General features: G+C 41.0%; 2 protein-coding genes across 5 annotated transcripts in view; both read left to right on the top strand.

Moving 5' to 3' along the window:
* Window positions 1-7: 7 nt before the first annotated feature.
* LOC107223438 (DNA polymerase interacting tetratricopeptide repeat-containing, protein of 47 kDa) lies at window positions 8-8,526 on the top strand. 2 transcript variants are annotated; one of them, XM_046744439.1, is made up of 7 exons: window positions 8-150; window positions 514-798; window positions 1,119-1,290; window positions 1,513-1,705; window positions 1,798-2,078; window positions 2,434-2,598; window positions 6,662-6,926. In XM_046744439.1, exons 2-7 carry the CDS (start codon window positions 522-524, stop codon window positions 6,678-6,680), a joined length of 1,107 nt encoding a protein of 368 aa, XP_046600395.1. In that variant the 5' UTR covers window positions 8-150; window positions 514-521; the 3' UTR covers window positions 6,681-6,926. The 2 variants fall into 2 exon arrangements, with proteins under 2 accessions (XP_046600395.1, XP_015518603.2); XM_015663117.2 differs by lacking the exon at window positions 6,662-6,926 and adding an exon at window positions 6,936-8,526 and having other exon boundaries at window positions 9-150.
* A 2,279-nt stretch (window positions 8,527-10,805) lies between these two features.
* The window catches only part of LOC107223446 (proline-rich transmembrane protein 4), an 87,951-nt gene continuing 76,266 nt past the window's right edge, over window positions 10,806-22,490 (top strand). For all 3 annotated transcript variants that reach the window (XM_015663125.2, XM_046734116.1, XM_046734110.1), the window contains exon 1: window positions 10,806-11,248. The gene's annotated coding sequence lies outside the window, so the exon portion shown is untranslated. The remainder of the gene's footprint in view (window positions 11,249-22,490) is intronic.

Here is a 22,490-nt window from a genome sequence, read left to right as displayed (position 1 = left end):
TGCGAATTCAACATGTTGTACTTACGACTAGCAGCCATGTGTTTGCCATGCTTGCGTGACGTGTGTGAAGCGTGTGAGATTGAGAGTCAGTGAAAAATATACGCACGACATCTGGGTGCTTTTTTCTATGAACAATAAGAGAAGTCATAGGTGAGCATACAAATTTTCGTCACTATAATATTATTTTTTGAATAGATATTTACTTAAAATCAGTTTTGAACCGTTGCTCGATTCTTTGATTAGGTAAGTTAGGTTATGGTGCAAACGGTACATGTCTTTTTAGTTTCAATTTCTATGAATCTTTTTGCAGGACATCCGTAAGAATCAATATATTTGTACTTTTACTTAATTTACGATTGTTATAATCACTATTAGGTTACATTTTTTAAATCAAAATCAGTATATCACTTTAATATATCTTCAACATGACTGAACATAACCTGTAACAATAGTAATACCTTTGTATTGCAAGAATCTGATGATATTTTTTCATACTCATCAACTTACATTTAGGATTAACAATGAATGCTGAAAATATAAATAATGCCAAGAAAAAGTCTTGGACCGAAAATGAGCGCTTAGAACTTGCCGCTAAATTGGACGCTGAGTTGGATGACTATATTAATAACTTGGAGCAAAAACAATATACCGAAGGATGGCCAGAAGATCGTTGGGAAGCCGAAATGGATAAGCATCCTTTCTTCATGAAAAAAGCTCCCCAAGTTGGAGACGAATTATCACCGCTAATGGAAGGCTTGCAACAGTTGAAATATGATGAGAACGAAAATACTCCCGAAGGTTGGTGAGCAAACAATAGATAAAGCTGAAACTAGCAAGTAATAGTTAGCAGGTAATACAGGCGGAAAGGTTTCAGGGGATGACCAAATGATGAAACACGGCAGAATTATTCAGGGAACTCTTTCGAATATATTCCTTAATATTTTATCGTTAGCTCACTCCCTGTAAGCTCTCCACAGGTATTACCTGCCAGTTTCAGTATCATAAACTATAATGCATATCATTTTGGTAAACAGTGTACGGAAAGTAGAAACTCGTCATAGTAAGCCCAAGGTGTTGAAGAAGGCATTTTTTTATAATTCTGTGGTTTGGTATTTCAGAATTAGCAAATAACTACAAAGAAGATGGTAATTTCAATTTCAAATACAAGAACTACCGTCTAGCTATAATGGGGTACACAGAAGGCATCAGAACTAAATGTAAAGATGGTGATTTAATGGCTCAGCTTTATAATAATCGAGCTGCTGCACATTACATGCTTCAGAATTACCGGTAAATATATCTCTTATATCATAGTCATTGTTCAGTTCATATTTCCAAATACTGTGGAGATCAAAGTGATTAATTTTTTGACGAAATTATTTAAGCTTTAAAAGTAAGCCATGTTTGGAATGAATCCAAGTGGTCCAGGCACTAGTTACTTTAATAGAAAACATATCTTTCATCCTAGTCCACTTTTCATTTAACAAATATCTGCATTTATGAAAATTTCAGATCAAGTTTAAACGATTGCAAACATGCTTTGAAACTTAAGCCAGACTATCCAAAAGCATTAAACAGAGCTGCAAACTGCTGTTCGCAGATCAAGGACTATGATCAATGTATTACTTACTGTGATCAATTTCTCGAAAAATCTCCGTCGGAAAAGGTGATATTAAATCTTAGAAATGAAGCAGTAGCTAACAAGGTAAGATGCGGTTTACAACAGTATTCTGTACTGAGCTCATCAGCTATAACCTTGAATACTCACACTGTTGAAAAACTATTGAAAATTTACAGAAAAAATTGGAGAGGGATAAACGTCGAACTGATGCTTTGGCTAAGAAAATTGACCGAGAAGAGGAGACTTTACTTGAAATAATTCAGAGCAGAGGTGTGAATATCGAATTGGACTCAGGGAAGAGACACCTGCAACTATCTGATCTTGAACCGTGCATACCACAAATAGCCCAGAACAGAGTGCATTTGATGGAAGACGGCCGTCTGGTTTGGCCCGTTATAATTTTATATCCAGAAACTCAACAAACAGATTTCATTCAAGAATTTCACGAAGATACCAGGTACTTTTAATATTATTACTATCATTATCATTGATAAGATCAATTATCTTATACTGCATAAACAACCGAAAAAATGCCATGCGTATTAAACCACTTTCTTGGACCCGATGAAATCTAACTATTTATACTAGGATGAAAATTACTGAAGGAGTTGGTAGTTCAAATTAGTTTGATGTTGTACATTTGAACGCTGCCTTTAACCACATTTACACGCAGTATGATCTACTTGAGCATTTAGAAAAATCTGGTGCAGTAATTGATAAAAACTTTACACGCCGTTGTTTGGCTGGGAACCGCATATTTGCTGTTACTGTATTTTCACTTCATACTCAAATATTGGTGGTTTATGTTCCAGGTTGATAACCCAGTTGAAAGAACTGTTTGAAGAACCTCCGGGATGGGACACAGGAAGGCGGTATTATCCAGAAAATTTAAATGTGTATTTTGAGGGTAAAGGGAAACGCACTGTTCACAAAATTGACGTTGAAGCAACACTTGGAAAAATTCTGGCTGACCAGAGGTGAGAGTTTTGAGATTTAATTGATTATTGTATTACGTTTGCAAAAAGTTTCGATAAAGTTAGAAATCAAGGACGAACATCGCTATGATTTTTAACTCCATTTTACAGTAAAGGCGTGAAATCGTGATAAATAGTAACTTGATACTTACGTACCTATAATCCGAAACCCGCCTTTATTGCATTCTCTTTTATGTGATATTCTGCATCGATGAAATTAGACAAGTTATTGCAGTAATTTACTCTATCAGGACAAAGGATTCTTCGAAATATAAATAGAGACATATCCAATATCGAGCGTGTTATTGGCAATATTTGCTGCAGTTGAATGGAATTTTATCGTTCGAATCATACCCGGTACATATTTCGCAATTTAGACAATAATAGGAGGCATTGTGTTTTACTGCACCTACTAGCGGGTGGCTCTCTCGAATCTCTTTTTCTTTCCGGGAATTTGAAAGTGCGCTTAATACTACGGCTGTGGACCGGTTTTACAGAAACCTATCCTACAGAGTAAAAGTTGTACACAGAATATTCTAAATGATTTTTTTCTGTAAAAGTTTTATTCTACAGAGTACAATCTCACAGAAAACCTTTAGTCTAAAATGATGAACATAATCTCTTCTGCTGAAATTTTATTTCACAGAGTGCGATCCTACGAAATAAAAATCCTACAGAGTTCGTTTCTGTCCGTAAATTTGGGGAGAAGTCAGGGCATTTTTTTATTATTCCAGGAATTTTATAGCGGTTTAAGATAAAAAAAAATGCAACTTCCATAATTCCCATGAAAAGGAATTATTACAATTTTTTTCTACGTGCTCAGTTGCACGAACATTAAATGAATCATAAACGTGTTTATGAAGGTATATTTATTCGGAGCTGTATTTATTGGATACTTGCATCGACACTATTAGTTTGAATTTTAGACAAGGAAAATTTGCAATTTAGTCAGACAAAGTCATAGAACAGCCAGGTAATTTTCACGACTATTTTTAGTGGTCACTGTGGTTTCTACACAAAAATCATCTAACGATAAACAAGTTCGGAATCACTCGTCCGAAAACTGCATTTAAGTGATTCATGGCATATTAAAGATTGGAATAAATTAGGCCGTATCCGAAACTGCACCACACAAAGCCCTGACAAGAATGCAGAAGGTTACTTCACTCTGAGACCTAGAATAAGTTGAGCTTCACTTTCTGTAGTAGCGAACTCTGTAGGATTTTCATTTTGTAGGATGGCACTCTGTAGGATAAAATTTCAGTAGAAGTTTTACAGTATTTTCTGTAAGACTTACTCTGTTATATTTAAATAGCTTTTTGTAAGATCAGAGGCCTCTCTATACCACGCCGGAAGAACAGTGAATATGCCCTTTTTTATTCCAAAAAGTGTTGATATATATGTATGTTTTTAAAGCAAAAAGTAAAAAACATTCATTGGAATGCAGGTTTATCTGTGCAGCTTTTACACCCTGTTTGTAATTATTATCGGAATGGGAGATGAAAGTAGCGAGCGGTGTGAAGAGATACTCGATGGTATTGAAAACGTTGGTGCTGGTCAGTAACGGTTATTATACGGTCGTCCGTAAGCTCTCTTTAAACCAAGTTCAAACTGCATCAGTGGCGCAGGTTATCGCTAAGCGAAAACAATCATGTACGAGAGCATAGTTGATACCAGTTCCCGTACCAGCAAAGCGCTCGTAGCGTGCGAGCGCATTTGAAATATTAATGAAAATGTAGTTTTGCGGAAGCGTGTATACACCCGGTTTCATTATTCGAACCGTACATGATGTTTCCCTTGGACTGAGAGTAAACCGTTTACTTTTTCATACCGTAATAGTTAATCAATACCTTCCTACAACTTGGCGCCCATGGAAACCTTGTTTATCACCGAGCTGTTAAATGTTCTTTCGATTCAATCCCACGGTGCTCGTATATTACACTGCATTTAGGGGTATGTACGTATGCCGCACCTTCGTCGAATCAAACTTCTCCATTTTCCGTTCGTCGGATAAAAAAATCGACCGACTTGAATCGAACTTCGACAATTCGACACGCTTTTAATTTATCCAGTTCTAGGTATGCGTATGCACTCCTCTAACGATCCGTAGATATAACGTATGTAGGTACATCACATGTTATTGTTCGGAGCAGACAAGCCGATTATAGTCGTACATGCAACTTGTCAGTACACTGGTGAGATTCAGAAAATTATTATATGTATTCTATGTATTTCGATGCAGAAGACTGCGATTTATGCTCTATAACTTGACGGCAAGCCTGCAGTATAAGGTATATTATTTGCAAGGCCTTTGTACGACCTCGTCTGAGTCTAATGAGCTTTTAATGGTCACGTACCGAACCGAACCCGATGTGTGGGAGGGTGCGCTTTTTCGGTTAATTATTAATTATTATTCAAATTAATAGTCTACCCGTAGTTTCAAAGTGATTAGCACGTCTCGGATCGTGATATAAGCGAGAGACACGTACGCTTGATTTGTTTGTTGTACCGTGAACTCTACAGTTTTCGATTTTCGTTATATCTGTTTTATTCAACTTTGATTGTGAGTTAAAACTTTTGCGCTACGGGATTGTTTTATTAATTATTGAAAATAGTAACTCCTTGATGTTTTGCGGAAAAAAATCAATTTGGGTTAGCCGACGCATTCAAACAAAATTTTAAAAGGGATACTCACGGGTCATGAGCCGCATGATTTACGCGCGGATACTGATATCGGATATAGCTTTCTCTACCTCTGCCTAATATCTGAACAAAAGCTGATTTATTGGACCGGCCGTTAATAATAACATTTCAAATTACACAGTCACGACTCAACGGTAGTTACAATTTCCCAAACAGTTTATCACGGCATTTCACGGTATAAAATTTCAGACTTGGAGAATGTCAATGATGATTTGTTAATCCCGTTTGAAAAATTGATGGTTATATAATTTTTTTGATCTTGTCTTGGATAGTCGTTTACCGGCCAATTTCGACAGAAATGCAACTAACAAAGTAGGGTTTAGTTGTTTTTAAACAAAGGATTCCGTGCATCCTTCGCCGTTTGAATGGACCAAAATCCGAGCCGAAATCTCAACTCGGCTTTGCTGTTGCGAAGAATACACATTAATTCTCGCATCTCCGAAGCAATTCAAGTTGAGTAACTCACTGCAGGCGTTGTATTTGTTAACGAAAACTTGACTCCGCAGAGCTTCTGGGATTAACATGGAGTATACTAATCCCGAAATCCTTTCAACGCCCCCGGAAGTAGTTGTTTGTCGAGTGTTTGTCCTACAAATTATTTAGTTTCAGTCCCAACGTTTAATTACATTTACGCAAGATTACAATCCCGTCCAGTGGACAGAAACGGTGCATTAGTAATTAATGCGGAGCGAACGAAGTGCGACCGAAAGCGTGAATTTCTTTTATCTCCAACAGTCCGTGTTAAAATTGCGTTTATTTGCGGTAGGTACATGGACATCGTACACGCAAAACGTTTAGCACTCTCACGAGAGCCATTACTCACAGGCTATTGTGTATCCACGTTACGAAACGAAAAAGCAACCCAAACAAATTATTCAAAAAAGCAAATGAAATTTCTTTTTTTTTTTCTAATTTATTTTATTTTTTACTCTGAGTAAAGAGGTACAAATGGGGTTGAAAAAAGATATTTCATTATTATAAATCACCACATTTTTCAACGGAACGGCTTTATGTACGTTGTATAATATCGATCTATTTCAAGCGGGACAAAAATAGTCCCTTTTCATTCTGTCGCGAGCGTAAAATTCATTCATTTCACAGCTTCGTGAGATATCTTAATTAATTTACCGCCGTATTAATTCTACTTAGTTATACTTATAATGCTGAGAAAATATAATATCCGTCTATCAAGTGTACACGTACAATAGGTATTATACGTAAACCGAATGCCTAAGGGCATATTTTTCGATGTCCAAGAAAATCATGCGATGCCTGTTAAAAATTTGATTAGAATGAAATTACGTATACGCGGGTCGGATTATTAAGGATAATAAATAGCCTACCTGACCGTCGGACGATTTAGGGGGCAGTGCGTGAGATAAAATTCAGGCGGGATGGATGGATGGATGGATGGAAGGTAGAGAATGAAGGTAGACGTATAAAGAAGACGTTACAAGCTGCGAGAGGAAGAGAGACGGATGCATTAAAATCGAGAATTCTTCTTTTTGACGAGTGAGTTCTTTGTGAGCACGTATAACATCGAAATTGCGCAAGTTGGAAAGAGAAGGTATTCCACCGGTGTATACGTATTTCGGGGTGAGGTGAAGCGAGACAAAACGACTAAGAAATTGTTCCAGGTTCGAGCTGAGAGGAGGAACTCCGGCGTTTCTGGTGTTGGTCGCATCGAGCGAAGCGGAGAAGCGATTTTTAGCCAATTATTGACTTTGAACTGACTCCAATCGCGTTACGGAAACGCTACTCGACTCCACGGTGCTTTGAGCCGACCGTTCAAGACACTAACTCTCGCGTTACCTTTCTCCTCCACGTTGTTTTTTTCTTTTTTTTATTTTCTACCACCACGTCACGCTTGATCATCCATAATTTTCAAATGTTTATTCCCACTGAAGTTGTATACTACCTGTAACTTCGAGGTGAATAAATTTTCGTCTCTTGTTCGTGAATTCTCAGATCCTAGGAAGATGGAATAACCGTTTGGATTCATTTCATATTCATGAATCGTTTCCTACCGTTTTTACCCCCCTCACACTTCCTGTCATTTCTCAGTTATCGTGCAAATGGGATTGCAAGACTCGGAGGTTCTTATCTTTTCTTTTACTCCCTCTATCCGTCGATTCTTTGATCAAATACAGGATCTTTTATTTGATTTTCACTTTTTTCGCACACTCTCCAATTGATATTCAAATTCTTTTACCCTCATGATTCCGAAAGAACCGCGCTCCGCGATTCGCCTGCCTATGCAGATACGACCTCACGCAGATAACGTAAAGCGGGTTTCAAGGAACATTCGTCCAGGTGTCAGACGAGAAATCAATAACGACTACAACGTGATTAGGCGAGTCAGTTTCCTCGATCTCGAGCTTCTTTGTGATTCTACCAGCTTTCGCCATATTTTGGGTAATTTCGGTAACGGTCAGTTGAGAGGAGTGGAGAAAAACATGGTGAAGACATTGATTTCAATTAGTATTGCATTTATGAGTCACGAGATTGCGGAGCGTCGTTTTCTTAAGGTAATTCTATCGTTTATCAGCTGAATAATTATATCACAACGTGCACGTATTGTTGTTAAAAAATATAATACAGAATCAATTCGCGAGATTTTAATGTAACCGTTTCTTCTTTTAAGATAAACCGCAATATGAAGTGGGTATGATTTGTAAAGTTGCCCGCGCGATATAAAAACCTAATTGATGTCGAGTTCACGGTGAAATATGTATTTGTCAGGTGTTAACGTACAAGTACGAACTGGCATATTGTTATTGAAGTAGAATACGAGCGGGAGGCGGGTGTTCCCGGGGATTACTTATAACTGTTGGAGCCGTCGTGTTCCCGTGGCGAGTAGGTAGGTATGTTGTACATACGTACGTATCGTGGTGCGTGCACGTGATATATTTCCCTCCGCGTCACGTCGCGTCGGGTTCAACGGGAGAACATGATTTGTGGGGGGGTTAAATAAGAAAAAATGTTGCTCAAATATATTGACGTAGGCGTAACTCTGGTTTACTGTACAGCTATAAATCTGAATGTTTTCGCAAATGGCCATAAGTAGCTTGTGCGCCGCGTGCCAAAGTCATAATGTCACGGTTGTCCTCCGCGCAGCCGATGCCTCCTCGACTTTGGGAAAATGTCTTTATTATTTAATTGCCGTTGTGAAGATATTCTTAACCTGTTGTAAATAAAGCAATAAATACTTCAATAACTACGTTTCTACCCCAGGCTAATTTACTCCCCATTAGAAGTCCCTGAGCGTCCTTAAACACGCCCCGGAGCATCCTTCCGCTCCCCAAGGTCCTTACCGCATTATCCTTGGAAAATTTTAACCAAATTGACGAAAGCTGCTAACTTTACGTTGGACCCCCAACTGTGGTCCTCGGGGTCACGTCCAACGCCCATAGAAAATCCAATTGACTCGTTGACCCATGACAAATTTTGGCCAACGATTTTGAGCCACTTATGTATATCATTGTCGAACCACCAACCGTTCGAAATTGCGACAGGAAAGCAGTCGCTTCTTTCTTAGAACCCGAAATGACGGATATAACCAGTCATGTAGATTCATCGGATTTGGAAGGAAATTCAGTTCGGTAAGTACAACATTGTCAAACTTATTTTCAAATGTTCAATTGAAGTATTTTTGTCCGGTAAGAAAGTCCTAGAAGATGCAAGTGTGCATATGTTTTAGCTGTGATCTAGAAATATTTAGTAGTAATTCCTGAGTCTTGAATTGTTTTTAAGCGAAATTTAATAACCGTATGTCTGTAAAATTTTGCGAACGACAATATTTTTTCGTGATAACCCAGTCTTGTTCGGATTTGCGAAGGGTTCGCATCCGTCGCTAGTTTCGGCTTTTGGTTTGGGAATTATATTGTCGGTGATTCGACCCCATCGAGCGGGCCGTCACGCTCCGCGAACCGCGCGTAAATTCTTCGCCATTGTTCAGACGTGACGACGATCCCTCTGCATTCGATGCCGCAGAGACGATATTTCAATGCCCATTTGAAGAATTTCAAGATAAGAGTAGGCGCAAGGCGTATGTACGTATAGCGTGCTTACTAGTGAACTAGCGCGTTAGATTTTCAACGATGCAATCCTGGCATAGCGTCGAGTTATACGTGCCTGTGTTTATTACCCAGTACATCTCGAACGTGAAACTTGTAAAGCAGCTAGATACACAGCGCTTTACGTTACCGTTGCAGTAAGAATGCGAATGCTGTAAACTATCGAAGCGCAAGTTTACGCGCGGATGGTCCATATATCGTCGAAATATTGATGATCGATATTTCAAGCTATTGATATAATTTTTGGTGAATGTCGATTTATTGGAACGCGTTGAAACAATTATTGTCGTTTGTGTTGGGCTAATTTAAATATTTAACGTTGTTCTGTAATTGGTAAAAAGAAGAAGAAAAATTCGTATAACAGAAACTAAAATGTTTATTCATGTAAGATTATTAATACAGTATTCTCGTAGGTAGGCCCTAAGCCAGCAAATACCCATTTGATGTGACCTTTGACTCTTCTACCAAAGAATGCTGAAGGTTATTGTTGGACTGAAGAAGTGAGGCTCATTAAAAAAACTCTCTGTTATTGTTCAAGCTCCGGTAAAAGTTTACATCTCTGGGGTAAAAAAAGACACGGAAAATGAGGGATGACCTTAAAATACGTCATACCCAACAGAAGTGTGACGAAGGTATATTCAGTTCGGGAAATTTTCGGAGTATAATTGCCCGTAATATGGGGTTACATTATTGCAAAGTATCGAAGCACAAACTTCAGATCAGCAATGATCATAAATTGGTGTAGGTATAATCACGTTGCAATAACAAATCATTGGCTCCTGGTGTGTAACATACCTACAAAGACAGAATTACTCCACCATTAATAAAAGTAAGTATTCACAATGCCCGAAGTACTTTATTAGATCGCGTTGAATAATCTAACGTCGTTTTCATAGCGTTAACTCAAATTTCAAACGTTGGTGCGCCAGCCGGTTGAAACTCAACGATATGAAAAGAACTCGTGTTGTACGGTTGTACGATTGTGAGTGCGGTAAATAAGCCGCATATACCGATAAAATAAAAGTATTTCATCGTGGACCGTAAAGGTAAATCAGTAAAGTCGGGTCATTTTCATACGATCCTCGACCTCTTATCGAAACAATGCCGTTATTGTTTGACCGAGGTGCCGAGGCTCGTTAAAAAAGCTCTTTCTACCTGCCCCTCGTTGTTTAGCGGGTGAAAATAAATGAACATCACCGGCGTAAATAAAGCCCCGACCAATGAGAGGCGAGATCACCGTCCGCTCCAACAGAAAGGCGGAGAGGACAGAGATTCTGCGTGCGCTCGGAGCGCGCCGCTTGGTTGGCTCGACAACCTTTCGGCCGTCTTCGGCTCCGCGGCCCTTTGTGTTCGGGGCGAAACAATATGGCGTCCGGCGAACTGGCTTTTGATTGGTTGTTTGGTTGACAGAGGTATCCGGCGATTGCCCTCTTCAGTCGGGTACGCATCTTCACAGCGGGCGTATCGGCAGCAGGAGCGGCAGCGGCAGGCGTCTAGACGGAGTAACAGCTCGTGGGAAAAACAAAACACGCTTCGCGAACAGTAATGGCCGCCGTGGGGTGAAATCAGAGGCGACGTAGGTAGAGTTACACCGCGTTTCAAGCCCCGCGTTGAAGGGCATCGTTTTTATCGGCGTCTACGAATGACATTGCGATTCATAGGGATGTGATCGAGAGGAGTGAGTTTGCCGGATTGTTGTGTGTCAGTGCCGGGGGAATCCCTGTCTCGTGTGCGGAAGTCTCGCTGGCTAGCGACAGCTATGCTTTCTTTGTCTCTACCCTGAGTTTATAAAGACTATTTTCTGTGGATTTATGTGACAAAACTCTCGGCCCAGTTCCTCCGCGTCTTCTCTTTGGATTACTAACGATCAAGCGGTAAGTTTTATCACATAATTCTCTTCACTTTCAGCCGTGACGAATCGAACGCACGGTGCACGCAGGCACGCACCGTGGTTGTGCGGCGAGGAGGACGAGGTGGTGGTTGTATCGCTTCTGCCTTCCCTTCTTCCTTCCTGCTCCTTCGTCCTCTTTTTGCCATTTATTCGAACGCCAGTTTTCCCCGTTGGCACGATGCCGTGTCCGCGAAATCAAGATCCTTGCATCTGATTTACGGCGGGGGGGGGGGGGGGGGGGGGGGGTGCGTGCGTGCACGCCCGTGTGTGGGTGGAAAACGTGACCGAGTCTTACATTCCGGAGTGAGAAATGAGGAAAGAAAAAAGCCGGTGAGGCTTACGTGTAACTTACCCCTGACGAATACAGGGGGGATGACGTGGTATCGCGCTATTAGCTTGAAGGGTTGTTGCATCTTGCAGGAATATCGATCCCGGAATCATAACGCGTGCCAACTTCTTTTCATCGAGGGCATTAACACACGATCCGTGTCGCTGAATCGTTTTGTCGCCGATGTTGTTACTTGCTCACTTACTTTACTGCGCTCCTGGGAGTTGATTTTCATATTGTGAACGAATGAGAATACAAGTCAGTTTTGTAACCCGTCGTTGTCACAGGGAGGATAGTGGGGCCTGTTTAGGTAGTAGGCATCTTTTGAAATATATAGGTCCCTTGTCTACTAAATTTATTCCGGCACACACGGCTCGGCTGACATTATTCACTGTGCGACTCGGGTCTTAAGGACTCGGTTGGGCAATTATTCATTCCCCGGTCACAAAGTCACTTTACCCCGAAGATTAACTGGTCCGTGTGCCGTGCGTATAGGTAGGTGCGTGCGATGATGCGTTATTGACGAAACTGGCCGAGCGCGCGACGCTCCGCCAAAACACACGGTTTGAACTTCAATCGACTTGGCGAGTATCGCGAGTTCACTCTTCCGTCTAAATAACCATCCGCGCGAAATCCGCCCGGCGAATAAACAAGTCTGCGAGTCGCATCGCGAAGATCCTGCCCGAGGGGTAATTGCAACGATAACAACAAATGCCCCGAGGAGAATGAAAATACGCGCACGTGTCTATCTCACGTACGTATCTGCCGGTTGTTGTGTCGTTCGGCGAAAAGGATCTTTGTTTCTCCTTTACACGGATACTGTTACATTGTTGGAACTGATACATCAATCTTTGCCGTGATGCGTCAAGTTCAGGATCGCGATCGGATACCGTAATGCGATACGTGTGTTACGCTTAGATAATATGTGTTCTTTGGTGTCTGATTTCGGAAAATCTTAAGATACAGAGAGGGAGAGAGAGAGATTCACACATCGTCGCCCGGCGCTCGGCTGCTGCTCGTTTCCGTCGTACATACTTTGATAATATAATATTTGTCGTCGAGGGAAAGTCAAACATTTATGTGTACGGTATATCAACTCTGAGAGCATGCAGATATTACGCGCGATGAACGAAGCGGTAAAAATATTTGTCCCGCTATTGGATAACCGAGAGAACTGGGAGGTTTGATGAAAAATCTCGTGATTTTTCCACCCGATATACTTACGTAGCCTCGAAATCAATTTTCTTATTCCTCGAGTTATTTTCTACGACCGCCGCACCGCGGGGTTTAGTTGATTCCCGATATCTCTCTCGATTGAGAACCAATTTACCAAACTTTCATATCATCACAATTTCGTCGAGATGGCTTGTCAAAAGTTCCCCCATCCGCGAGTTCTTTTATATAGGATCCCGTTTTTTTGCCTTGCTGTCTTTTCACCCAGCCAGTCGTATATATAAACGAATCGATTGACAATTATATTACTCCAAAGACCGATATAACTTTCTGCCTATGTGTTATTTTCACTTTTTATACCACACCGAGTCAGCCGGTGACGCTCAATAATATTATCGATGATTTTTCAACCATGCGACAAATCCACCCGCTCTGTAACCAGATATCCGTACATATCCATTCTGCGAGAGGGGACGAAAACATTAATTCAACCGGGCTTACAGCGGAATTTGAAATCGGAACTACGAAAATACCGGATAACGTTCGTACCATATACGAGTCTGAGGTTAGTAACGTTATCGTAACGAAAAATACCTATTTTTCAAGTTTATAGTGACTTTGAAGTTTGTGTTTTCATCATATTGGAGTTAGTAATTTTGTCGTAACGATTCATGTTGAGGAAAAACCGTGATTTTGCGACCTTGGAATTGTCTGAAATTCAGTAAATCGCGATGAAACAAACCATACTCATATTTCAAAAACTTAGTTCCTTCAAAGTCATTGTAAAATAAGAATAATACGCCAATGTTTCGTTACGATAACGTTACTAACTTCAATCTCGTGTTCATGTAGCGGCTGCAACGCACGAAGGAAAAAACGTTACTCCGCATCTTTAGCAACGTCCGGAAATTTAGTAAACCATGATAAACAAAGCATACTCTTATTTCAAAAAGCCAATTTCTTCAGACATCAAAAAATTGCGCAATAATGATTGTTTCTATGATATTTCGCTACGTTAACGATCCCGACTTGAGCTTCGTAATGTATAAAGTACGTCCATCTGTCTAGGCGGTGGACGAATATCGGAGAACCGCTTGACCCGCATATTCCTGTTATACTTCCTCAAGACTGTAGGCGGCCCTTTTCGTCAGCCAGGTTGGAAATAAAAATTGACCACCACGCACATGCATCTTTATCGTATTCGCCCGAACACTGCGGATCGGGAGATGAAGTTGCCTTCACGTGTGAAATTAACCAACCACTCCGTTTCTGTTTGCCGGAACAGCACGCGTATCCTCTGCGTGCGTGCGTGCGTTCGTGCTGCAGCAGCAGCGCGGCTAATATTTGAATGTACAAACAATATTACACACCGTCCGGTAATTCGAAAGTCGCCTTTATGTTACTGCATTTCAGGCGGCAGGTAGTCGTGTGCGGTCGCGACATGCGGCTAAGGGATTCCCTTCTACCTTGGAGGAAATAATTACAATACTTACTCTACTGACAATGAGATACAGAGAGAGAGAGAGAGAGAGAACGAGAGAAAAGTAGTAGCGGTTGCAGTTCTGGCAAAGCAGCAGCAGCAGCAGCAGATGACGAAAGGGTTGTTTAAAAATTCTGCGGATAACCACGAACCAACGTACGAATGTACACGGGGCTAAACTATACTTATTGGTTTTGTTCCCCGCACCGGGTTGGTTGGTTGGTTTGCTAGTTACAATCGTGACCGGTAACACGAGCGGGCAGCCGGCCAGGCAAGCAGCAACCAGCCAGGAAGGTGAACAAGCTCCGGCGACGAGTGAACGAAGCTCCGAAGCTGTACTAATCCGTGAAACCTGCTTTCCGAGGCACAGGTGTATATGTTACTCACTCCGCGTCTTCGCCGCCTCTCTTTCTCTCTCTCTCTCTCTCTCTCTCTATCTATATCTCTCTCCCTTCTTCGTCTCCTTTTTCTTCCTCTTCTTCTCCTCCTCTCCCTTTCCCACCCTTGCCTGCATCAGCCAGCCTCTCTTTCATTCCTCTTCTGATCTCCGTTTCTCTCTCTTCTCTCGTTCTGTAAGGTATGCGCATGCGGTACCTGAACGGACGCACGCAATCCTACAATACGAGTCGTAAACGTTGTAGGTATACTCGCGTGTTGGCACACTGCATAAATACCCAGATATAGCGTGCATCATAGATAAATGGGGTTTATGCGGTGGACGGGATTTATATGCGTTACCCGAGCGTGTGTGTGAATTATATACGTATAATATAGTATATGTGTATGTGTAGATGCGCGCAGTGTGCGCATATGTGCGTAGTGTCAACAAAATGCAATATTGTACCGCACGTGCACTGCACACTAATCCTGAACAAGAACACATTCGTCGATGCGTATATTGACGTAAGCTAAAAATGTTGTCCTCTGTGTTAAGAAAACGAGAAGAAGAAGAAGAAAGAAAGAAAAACGAAATGAAAAGGGTTAGAGAAAAAAGTTGATACGTGACAATTATGATTTCTCCTCGGATTTCTTTAACTTCGCGTCGTGCGCGTTGCTACATTATAGATATTCTACGTGGGATCTGTTAAAGCTAATTACAATACGAGGTTCAAGTTAGTAACGTTAACGTGACGAAAAATTAAAGAAGAAAAGGAACGCTATTTTGCAATTTGAAAACGACCTTGATCGAGTTGAGAATTTGAAAAATAATATGAGTATTATATTACTGATAATCTCGTAACGTTAAACCATAATTTTTTATACCTCAAAATTTCTCATACCGTTATATTAACGCTAGAGAGTTGAACCTCATCTCAGAAACAGCGTTCACGCGTTGTTGAATAATATTTGGCGTAACGGTTATGTGTACAGCAAGAGAGAGCATTTGGGCATGAGTTTTACATTCATGCGGTTAATTCTGAACGTTTGTAACCTTCGTTAGTTCTGGCTTAAGAAATATACCCTTGGTTACGCCGCGGAGGCTGTTTAGAAAACACAGTAGGTCCCCATTGTCAAAATACGTATAACGTAAGCGTAGCGGCGTATAATGGTTCGGAGGTCTGCGCCAGACAGACTCTGGAGGCGAAGGCATGCTCGCGGCGTGCGTGAGTGAGAGTGAATGCGTGGGTGGGTGAGGGTGGGTGAGGGTGGGTGGCGTGTAGCCGCGGGATGAAACTGGGACGTGCGCGGATCGCGAAGGTATCCCGATTTTGTCGGAGCGCCGAGTTTCGGGATAAAAGGATTTAACCCCCCTACCCTGGATGGAATAATAAACAAACACCGAATATAATCGGTTCTGCGCACGACTGCGCGCTAGACTCGTGTGTTTTACGGCCGACCATGATTTTTTCACCTCAAACAGGACGAATCGGTTCGAAAACACCGCGAGTCTCGCATTAATACATAATTTTATACCGCTGCTAATTACTGCAGGTATATTAATACGTCGTGTATAAATATTCTTTATAATAATCCACGCTTTCGATGGGATTTCAAATTTTTCCAACAGTTTTCTGTCAATTTCATGGGATCCTTACTACTACTCGTCATCGCGTATTACACAGTAGCTTTTGTGGACACGTGCATGGGTATATGTATATGTGCATAACGAAATGACGGATTCGTTTATCGACCGCGGTTCCTGGTCCACAGATGTTGGCCAAATTTTGTCGAGCGATTCGTTCGAACAGCGAGCACACGGTACGGACGGTGGTGGTATCGATAATTCGTAATTGGATATTGCTTCATCGGCGCGTATGGTCAACGCCGCTGATCAGCAGAGGAGGATGTAGGTGAAAATTCGATAGCGATGATCGCTGTGTGCTGTACTCACTATACTCTATAGTATAGTCAATCGAGGTAGAGGCAATTTCCGAACGATGATTTACTCGAAAATTGGAAAAGAGAAGAAAAAACGGACAAATTTCGTACACGCTCAGGGTCTTGCCCGTTCGATTGGAAATTTTTTTACAAATCCGGAATTGTCCGGGGATTTTGTTTGACACGGGGATGCTAGGGAATTTTAGCAAATAACTGCAGTTTTTTTTTTGTTTTTTTTTATTTTGTAATTGCACTAAATATGGTGTTTGATGGGATCTTTCAATTTTTCAATGATTTATAATAGCAATTTAAAAAATCTGCCTGTAATCGATAGAAGCCATTTTTTTCTACGTGTCGCGTTCACTCGATTATCAGTATTTATCTATGTAACGTATACAGAGAATGAAACGATGATATCGATAAGAATGATCAACGTGTATATGCTCAACACAAAATTTCAAATGAAAATTGCGTGACTTGACCCACAAAATTCATCCAGTCCTTGAAGCGATAAAAATTTATTTGTACATAGGTATAATACACGAGTGCGTGTTTACGTGAATCAATGAAGTTTTTCTTATTCTCGCAAATTTATGTCGAGTCGAAGATATTTGGTTCGATTTGTCTGGCACGAAGAACCTTGTTGTTTCCAATATCCAGTCATAATTCTTCGGGTCAAAGGTTTGGCTGAAATTTTTATATCCGCCGAATCGTAAGGGAGCCGTGTCAAACGCGTCGAGCAGCGGCCAGACGTCCAGACACATATATCACATCCATACCTAGGAGAGTTATACGTAACACGCGGCAGTACCTTAGACCTATCCACACCCGTGGGATATCGAGAGGAGATAAAAGTATACCAAACCAACCCATCCCGGGTTTCGCGCAAAGCCGCACTTTATACCGCGACAAGTAGATGGGACGATTTAGCGAGGAGCCGCAATTTTCTTCGTCCTCCCTTCGATCGGGAAAAATTGCTGCGCGGGGCGGGGGTGGGGTGAGTTAGCGGTCATTCCTTGAGCGAAGCTCATATCAACGGCTCGGCTCGACTCGATTTGTGTCCGATGTCCATAGGTGATGGTCGTCGTGGTCGGGAATAATACTAATAAAACGAATAAAACTAATAAAACGACGAGGAAACTCGGTATAGGTGACTCGGTTGTGACGAAGAGCGCTTGGCAGGCCGGTCCTCGAGTATATGTACTACCCATAATACGGCTCATCGAGCGAAACCCCCGCGAACCTTTAACCATCCGGAGGTTAGGTGGTAGGTAGGTGCCCATGTGATGTGTATACTTATACGCGGGACTACATTCGGAAGCCCCATTTATGCCCCAGCGGTCGGCCAATAAGCGAAGTTGGGCAAGGAAGAGAGAGAGAAAAGATGAGGAAAACTCGATATTACGTTATGGTCCGTTGGACTGCGCGGGAGGGTTTCGTACCTTCGTAGACGAAGGTGAGGGAGGGATATGCAGCCGCTCGTTGGGTCAGGTTGTAGGCGAATCTTTATTCCCTTCCAACCTTCGACCGTGGATAGCTCTGCTGGCTGTAACGGCGAATCCGAGAGATCTCGAGCGGTTCAAGTACCTGGTGACTGGGGGTCAGGCCGTCTGTTCGCTTCGCGCGCCGCACGTGCTTCGTGTGTATAAACGCATACAAGGTGGCTGCGGGTCCTGAATATGTATGGCCTGCTGCAGGGGCGGAGAAGAGGAGAAGTGAAGCGAAGAAGAAGCGGAAGAGAAAAGGGTATGCATACGTATGCGTTCATATTCCACAGCTCCGATGGTGTCGTCGGTTAGGCGTCCCAATTTTCTCACTTTTCACACTCACTCTATTTCTTTTTATGCTTCTGGAACGACGTCATTCGATCAGAGTCAATATTTTTATCTTCTCGTTTCTCTGTTTTTAGAGAAAAAAGGAAGTTATTGTAACGAACACAAATATGAAATTTTGAGTTTTCACTAGATCTCTACGGGTTGAAGTTTAGAGAATCACCTCCAATCATTGTCAGATAGATGCCTACGTGTATGTATGTATGTACGTATGTTGTCAATTTTTTTTTATCCGAATATATCTCGAGAACGAGTTACCGGATCCAATGATTTTTTTTCTCAATCGACGTGGCTTTTTCAAACTTAGAATTGATTAGATTTTTGCTTTGATCAGTTCCGTACTATTTCGAGTATTTAAATAACAAGATTCCAAAAAATGAAATAAAAATTATGATATCTTGAGAATGGATGAATGCATTTCGTACGATGAAGTGTTTTGGATCGCTAACCACGAATCTAAGGTCAGATTTGCGAAATTTAAATTTTTTGTATTCAATAAGCTGAAGAAAAAAAAACTAAAGACATTTGGATTTTAACGAAGATTAATATACTCGTCAGTTTGTTGGGTGGCTGATCGCGAATCTGAAGACGGACTGAGAAATCGAAAATGGTGGAGAAAAATCTAAAAATATTCCTATTTTGGTAGAAATTGATAGGCGGAGGTTTTTTAGGTCCAAGATCAGACTTCCCAAATTTGTAATGGTGGATCCATTAGAGTGGTTCAAAATAAAATAAAAATCAACATATTTTCACGTAATATGATATCCGAGGGCTTTAAAATCGTGAATCACGAATTTTAATTTTTAGCCGGAAACACGGATTATACATTATTCTTTTTTTTTCTCCAAGAACTTGTAACCTGCAGTGTAAGAAAGGGAAGTTTGAGGTTTGGCTCATGGTCTAAAGCAGTTTGGTTTACATGCAACGTCGCTAATTCTTACTCTCAAAATTCTACATCCCAACTCAAATATGTTGTAACATTAAAAATTATATAGCCAGTGCTATGAGATGCGAGAAAATTGTTATTGAATATCAAACGTGTACATACTGCAACTACATATGGAGTCTTGATTTCAAGCGTAACGACGAATGCGCGGCGGTGAATGTAGAACGTTATACGAGTTATTTATTTCCGAGTCACTTTTTTCCTTGTCAAAATGAGGATCACTCTTTTTCTTTCACACTTTTTCCCCAAGATTAATCCCCAACGCTCGTGTCACGTACAGCGTACACGTATATGACGTATGCTGCATCTATCCGTGCAATACGAAGCCGGCAGTTCTACGTCCGTACAACCTTCTCCAATTCTCCATAGAGCACACATATGTATAAGCGCAGCATTAGCACTACGCGTCGTTAAGCCCGAGTCCTGAAATATTATCGGACTATAAATACGTCAACGGCGCGCGACCCGAACGACGTTCGTTCGCTAGCTCGACGTATTTCTTTTTACGTTCCTCCTCCTCCTTCATCTCCTCACTCCCCTTTTCCTCGCGGGCAGATGTTCCCCGTAAGAAAATGCAAAGTTGTGCCTGCTGGATAGGAATACAGGAAAAAGGATGAAAAGCAGAAGAGAAGAAGGATCGCTGAAAATTCGAGGAACGCGTGAATCGTCGGTAAAAGATCCGTATGCATACACGCAAGACGTTGCGTCCCACGTCCGTTATCTTGTAGAGAGAAGTTTTTCTGTTCCGCGGCTTAGAGCATGCACAAACACTTATCCGCTGTACACCTGTTGTTACGTGTATCGTATATCACGGTTGTCTCTAGGAAGTGATCGATTACATAGATCAACAAGAATGAGAATTTTTTTTTTTACTTTTTTTTTGTCGCCCTGATTTTTGGTGTTTGAGAACGTAGAATTTACGAATAAAATCATGATTATGTTAGATTGGCCCTAATTTTTATATCATTACAGTATTGTAAGGAGGGGATGGTTTCTAATATAATCATAATTTTATTCGTAAATTTTACGTTCTCAAACACTAACTAATTCACGGTAAAAATCAGGGCGGAAAAAAAGTTATTTTTTTACTAAGCTGTGTAGTATTCTTTTTTTTTTTGAAAAACTATAGACATTGAAAAAAAATGGACTGTTTCATCTAAGTATTGCTTTTTACAGTCATATGTGAAAATGTCGATAAAATAAATAACTGGAGCCAGTTGCGAAAAACTACACTTACTTCTACGGTCATTGACATGAAATCTCAATAAGACAACTCAAATATCAAGGGCAAGAAAATCAGTGTTCATTTACACGAAAAAAACAAAAAATCTATTGTCCTGTGAGTAATATCGTCGCGTTTTTTTATTCCTTCAGAATAAGTGAGAGGGGAAGAAAAAAATATGATGTGAGAGAGAAATAAGGGGGAAAAAAGAAGAACGGGAAAATACTTAATTCCTGCCAAAGTATTAATAATTATTCTGGGCGTGCGTGCATCCACCATGTACTGTAGAAATTACGTATAAACACTACACTGCTAGATATGTATATATTTCAACACACAATAGAACGGTGGGAGAGGGAGATAAGTATACAAGACGGGTAATTTTCTTGGTCAATTTAAAAGGAACGAGGCTTTTGTTCTCGCGTTTGGTTGAAATCACACGCAAATTATCGTCCTCGTCGCACTCGCCTACTGCTCATTTTCTGCTCACTAGTTTCGACCTATGTTGTAGCTGTGTTTCTTTCCGTTCCTCCTGTCGAATACCTGTTGTTTCTGCCGTTGTAACTCAACCGCTGCCGCTGTATCATATTCTTTTCCACTTCTGGAACTCGAAGGTAGAAGGATGTCGTATTCGCGTAAAATTTTTATCTCCCGCAGAATTATTACAAATTGCAACAACTATAACCGATTCGTTTATGTCAGGTTGAAACTCGTGGGTGGGGGTGAAGATATAGAAAGATCACAAAATTGAAGGGCCAGAATATCGAATTTTTGAAGAAGTGAAAACTCAATTTATAGAATTTAAGAATGTTGAAAGTAGAATTATGAAGAAGTAAAGAATAACAAGGTCAGAACGTAGAATGTTGAACTGTAGAATCGTCCGAATTCATCACTCTCCACATTTTTAAGTCTTATGAATAAGATTTTCGCGTCTATGAAAATTCGGTATTCTGGCCGTTTTATCAATCGTGAGTTCTAGTTTTTTTTTTTTTACCCTTACCCGAAACTCGCACCCATACGGAATAATAACCCTCGAAGAAACAAGTCGGGCATTTTTTCAACGGCATATCGCCTAGGTATAGGTGTGTACAGATGATGGCGATAGATAAGTCGGATGAAGCCTAGATTCGGAGATCGAGACCTAGGGATGGATGGATGGATGGATGGGATGGTCGGTCGGTTGTTGGCCGTGCGAGTTCAGTCGAGCCTATCGCGGGCGGTTTGTTGCTTACTTTCTATCCTCGAGATCGCGCGTTCAACCGCGGATGCACCGCTGCTCGACCATCCGTCCATCCGATCCAACGTTGGTTCGTCCACCTCTGGTTGTCGTGAGAACGTTGGTGGTACGTAAGGTACGCGAGCATTAGCTCTGGACCGAGGATTAAATAAAAAGCGATTTCACGATGTCTTCCGAGAAGAAGAAGTCCGAAGTTTCTTCTTTTCCCTTTATTTATTTGTTTATTGCTTTTTTTTTTTTTTTCTTTCAAATCAACCGAACAACGATCGGAGATATGCCGGGCACCGATGCCCGATGCAGCAGCAGCAGCAGCAGCTGTAGGAGAATTAGAAACGGACGACCGTGGCGGAATTCGGGCATGGTTCATCGGATTTGTTATCCTAGCATGTCGCGTCTTGTATTTCCATCTGTTTCCTACGCTAGTTTATATATATATATATGTATGTATACGTAACAAATTTATGTAAGTAAATTTTATATATATTGCGTGGTATAATAACAATAATTAGCTGAGAACTACCGAAAACCACGGATTTCGAGCGTTTTTTATATTTTAATTGTACTTACCCGATCCGTATGGCTATGATTTACGAGGCCGAAGCTAGCAGCCAGAATTATCAGCCAAACGTTTCAATGTTCATTCGGATAAGGCAGTGAAGGCCGAAAATTAAATTTTTGTGAAATACCT

This window comes from Neodiprion lecontei, chromosome 1, assembly GCF_021901455.1.
Source record: "Neodiprion lecontei isolate iyNeoLeco1 chromosome 1, iyNeoLeco1.1, whole genome shotgun sequence".
NCBI classification, from domain to species: domain Eukaryota; kingdom Metazoa; phylum Arthropoda; class Insecta; order Hymenoptera; family Diprionidae; genus Neodiprion; species Neodiprion lecontei.
Note: the sequence above shows the minus strand (reverse complement) of the source record. Positions and strands in the feature narration are given on the sequence as shown.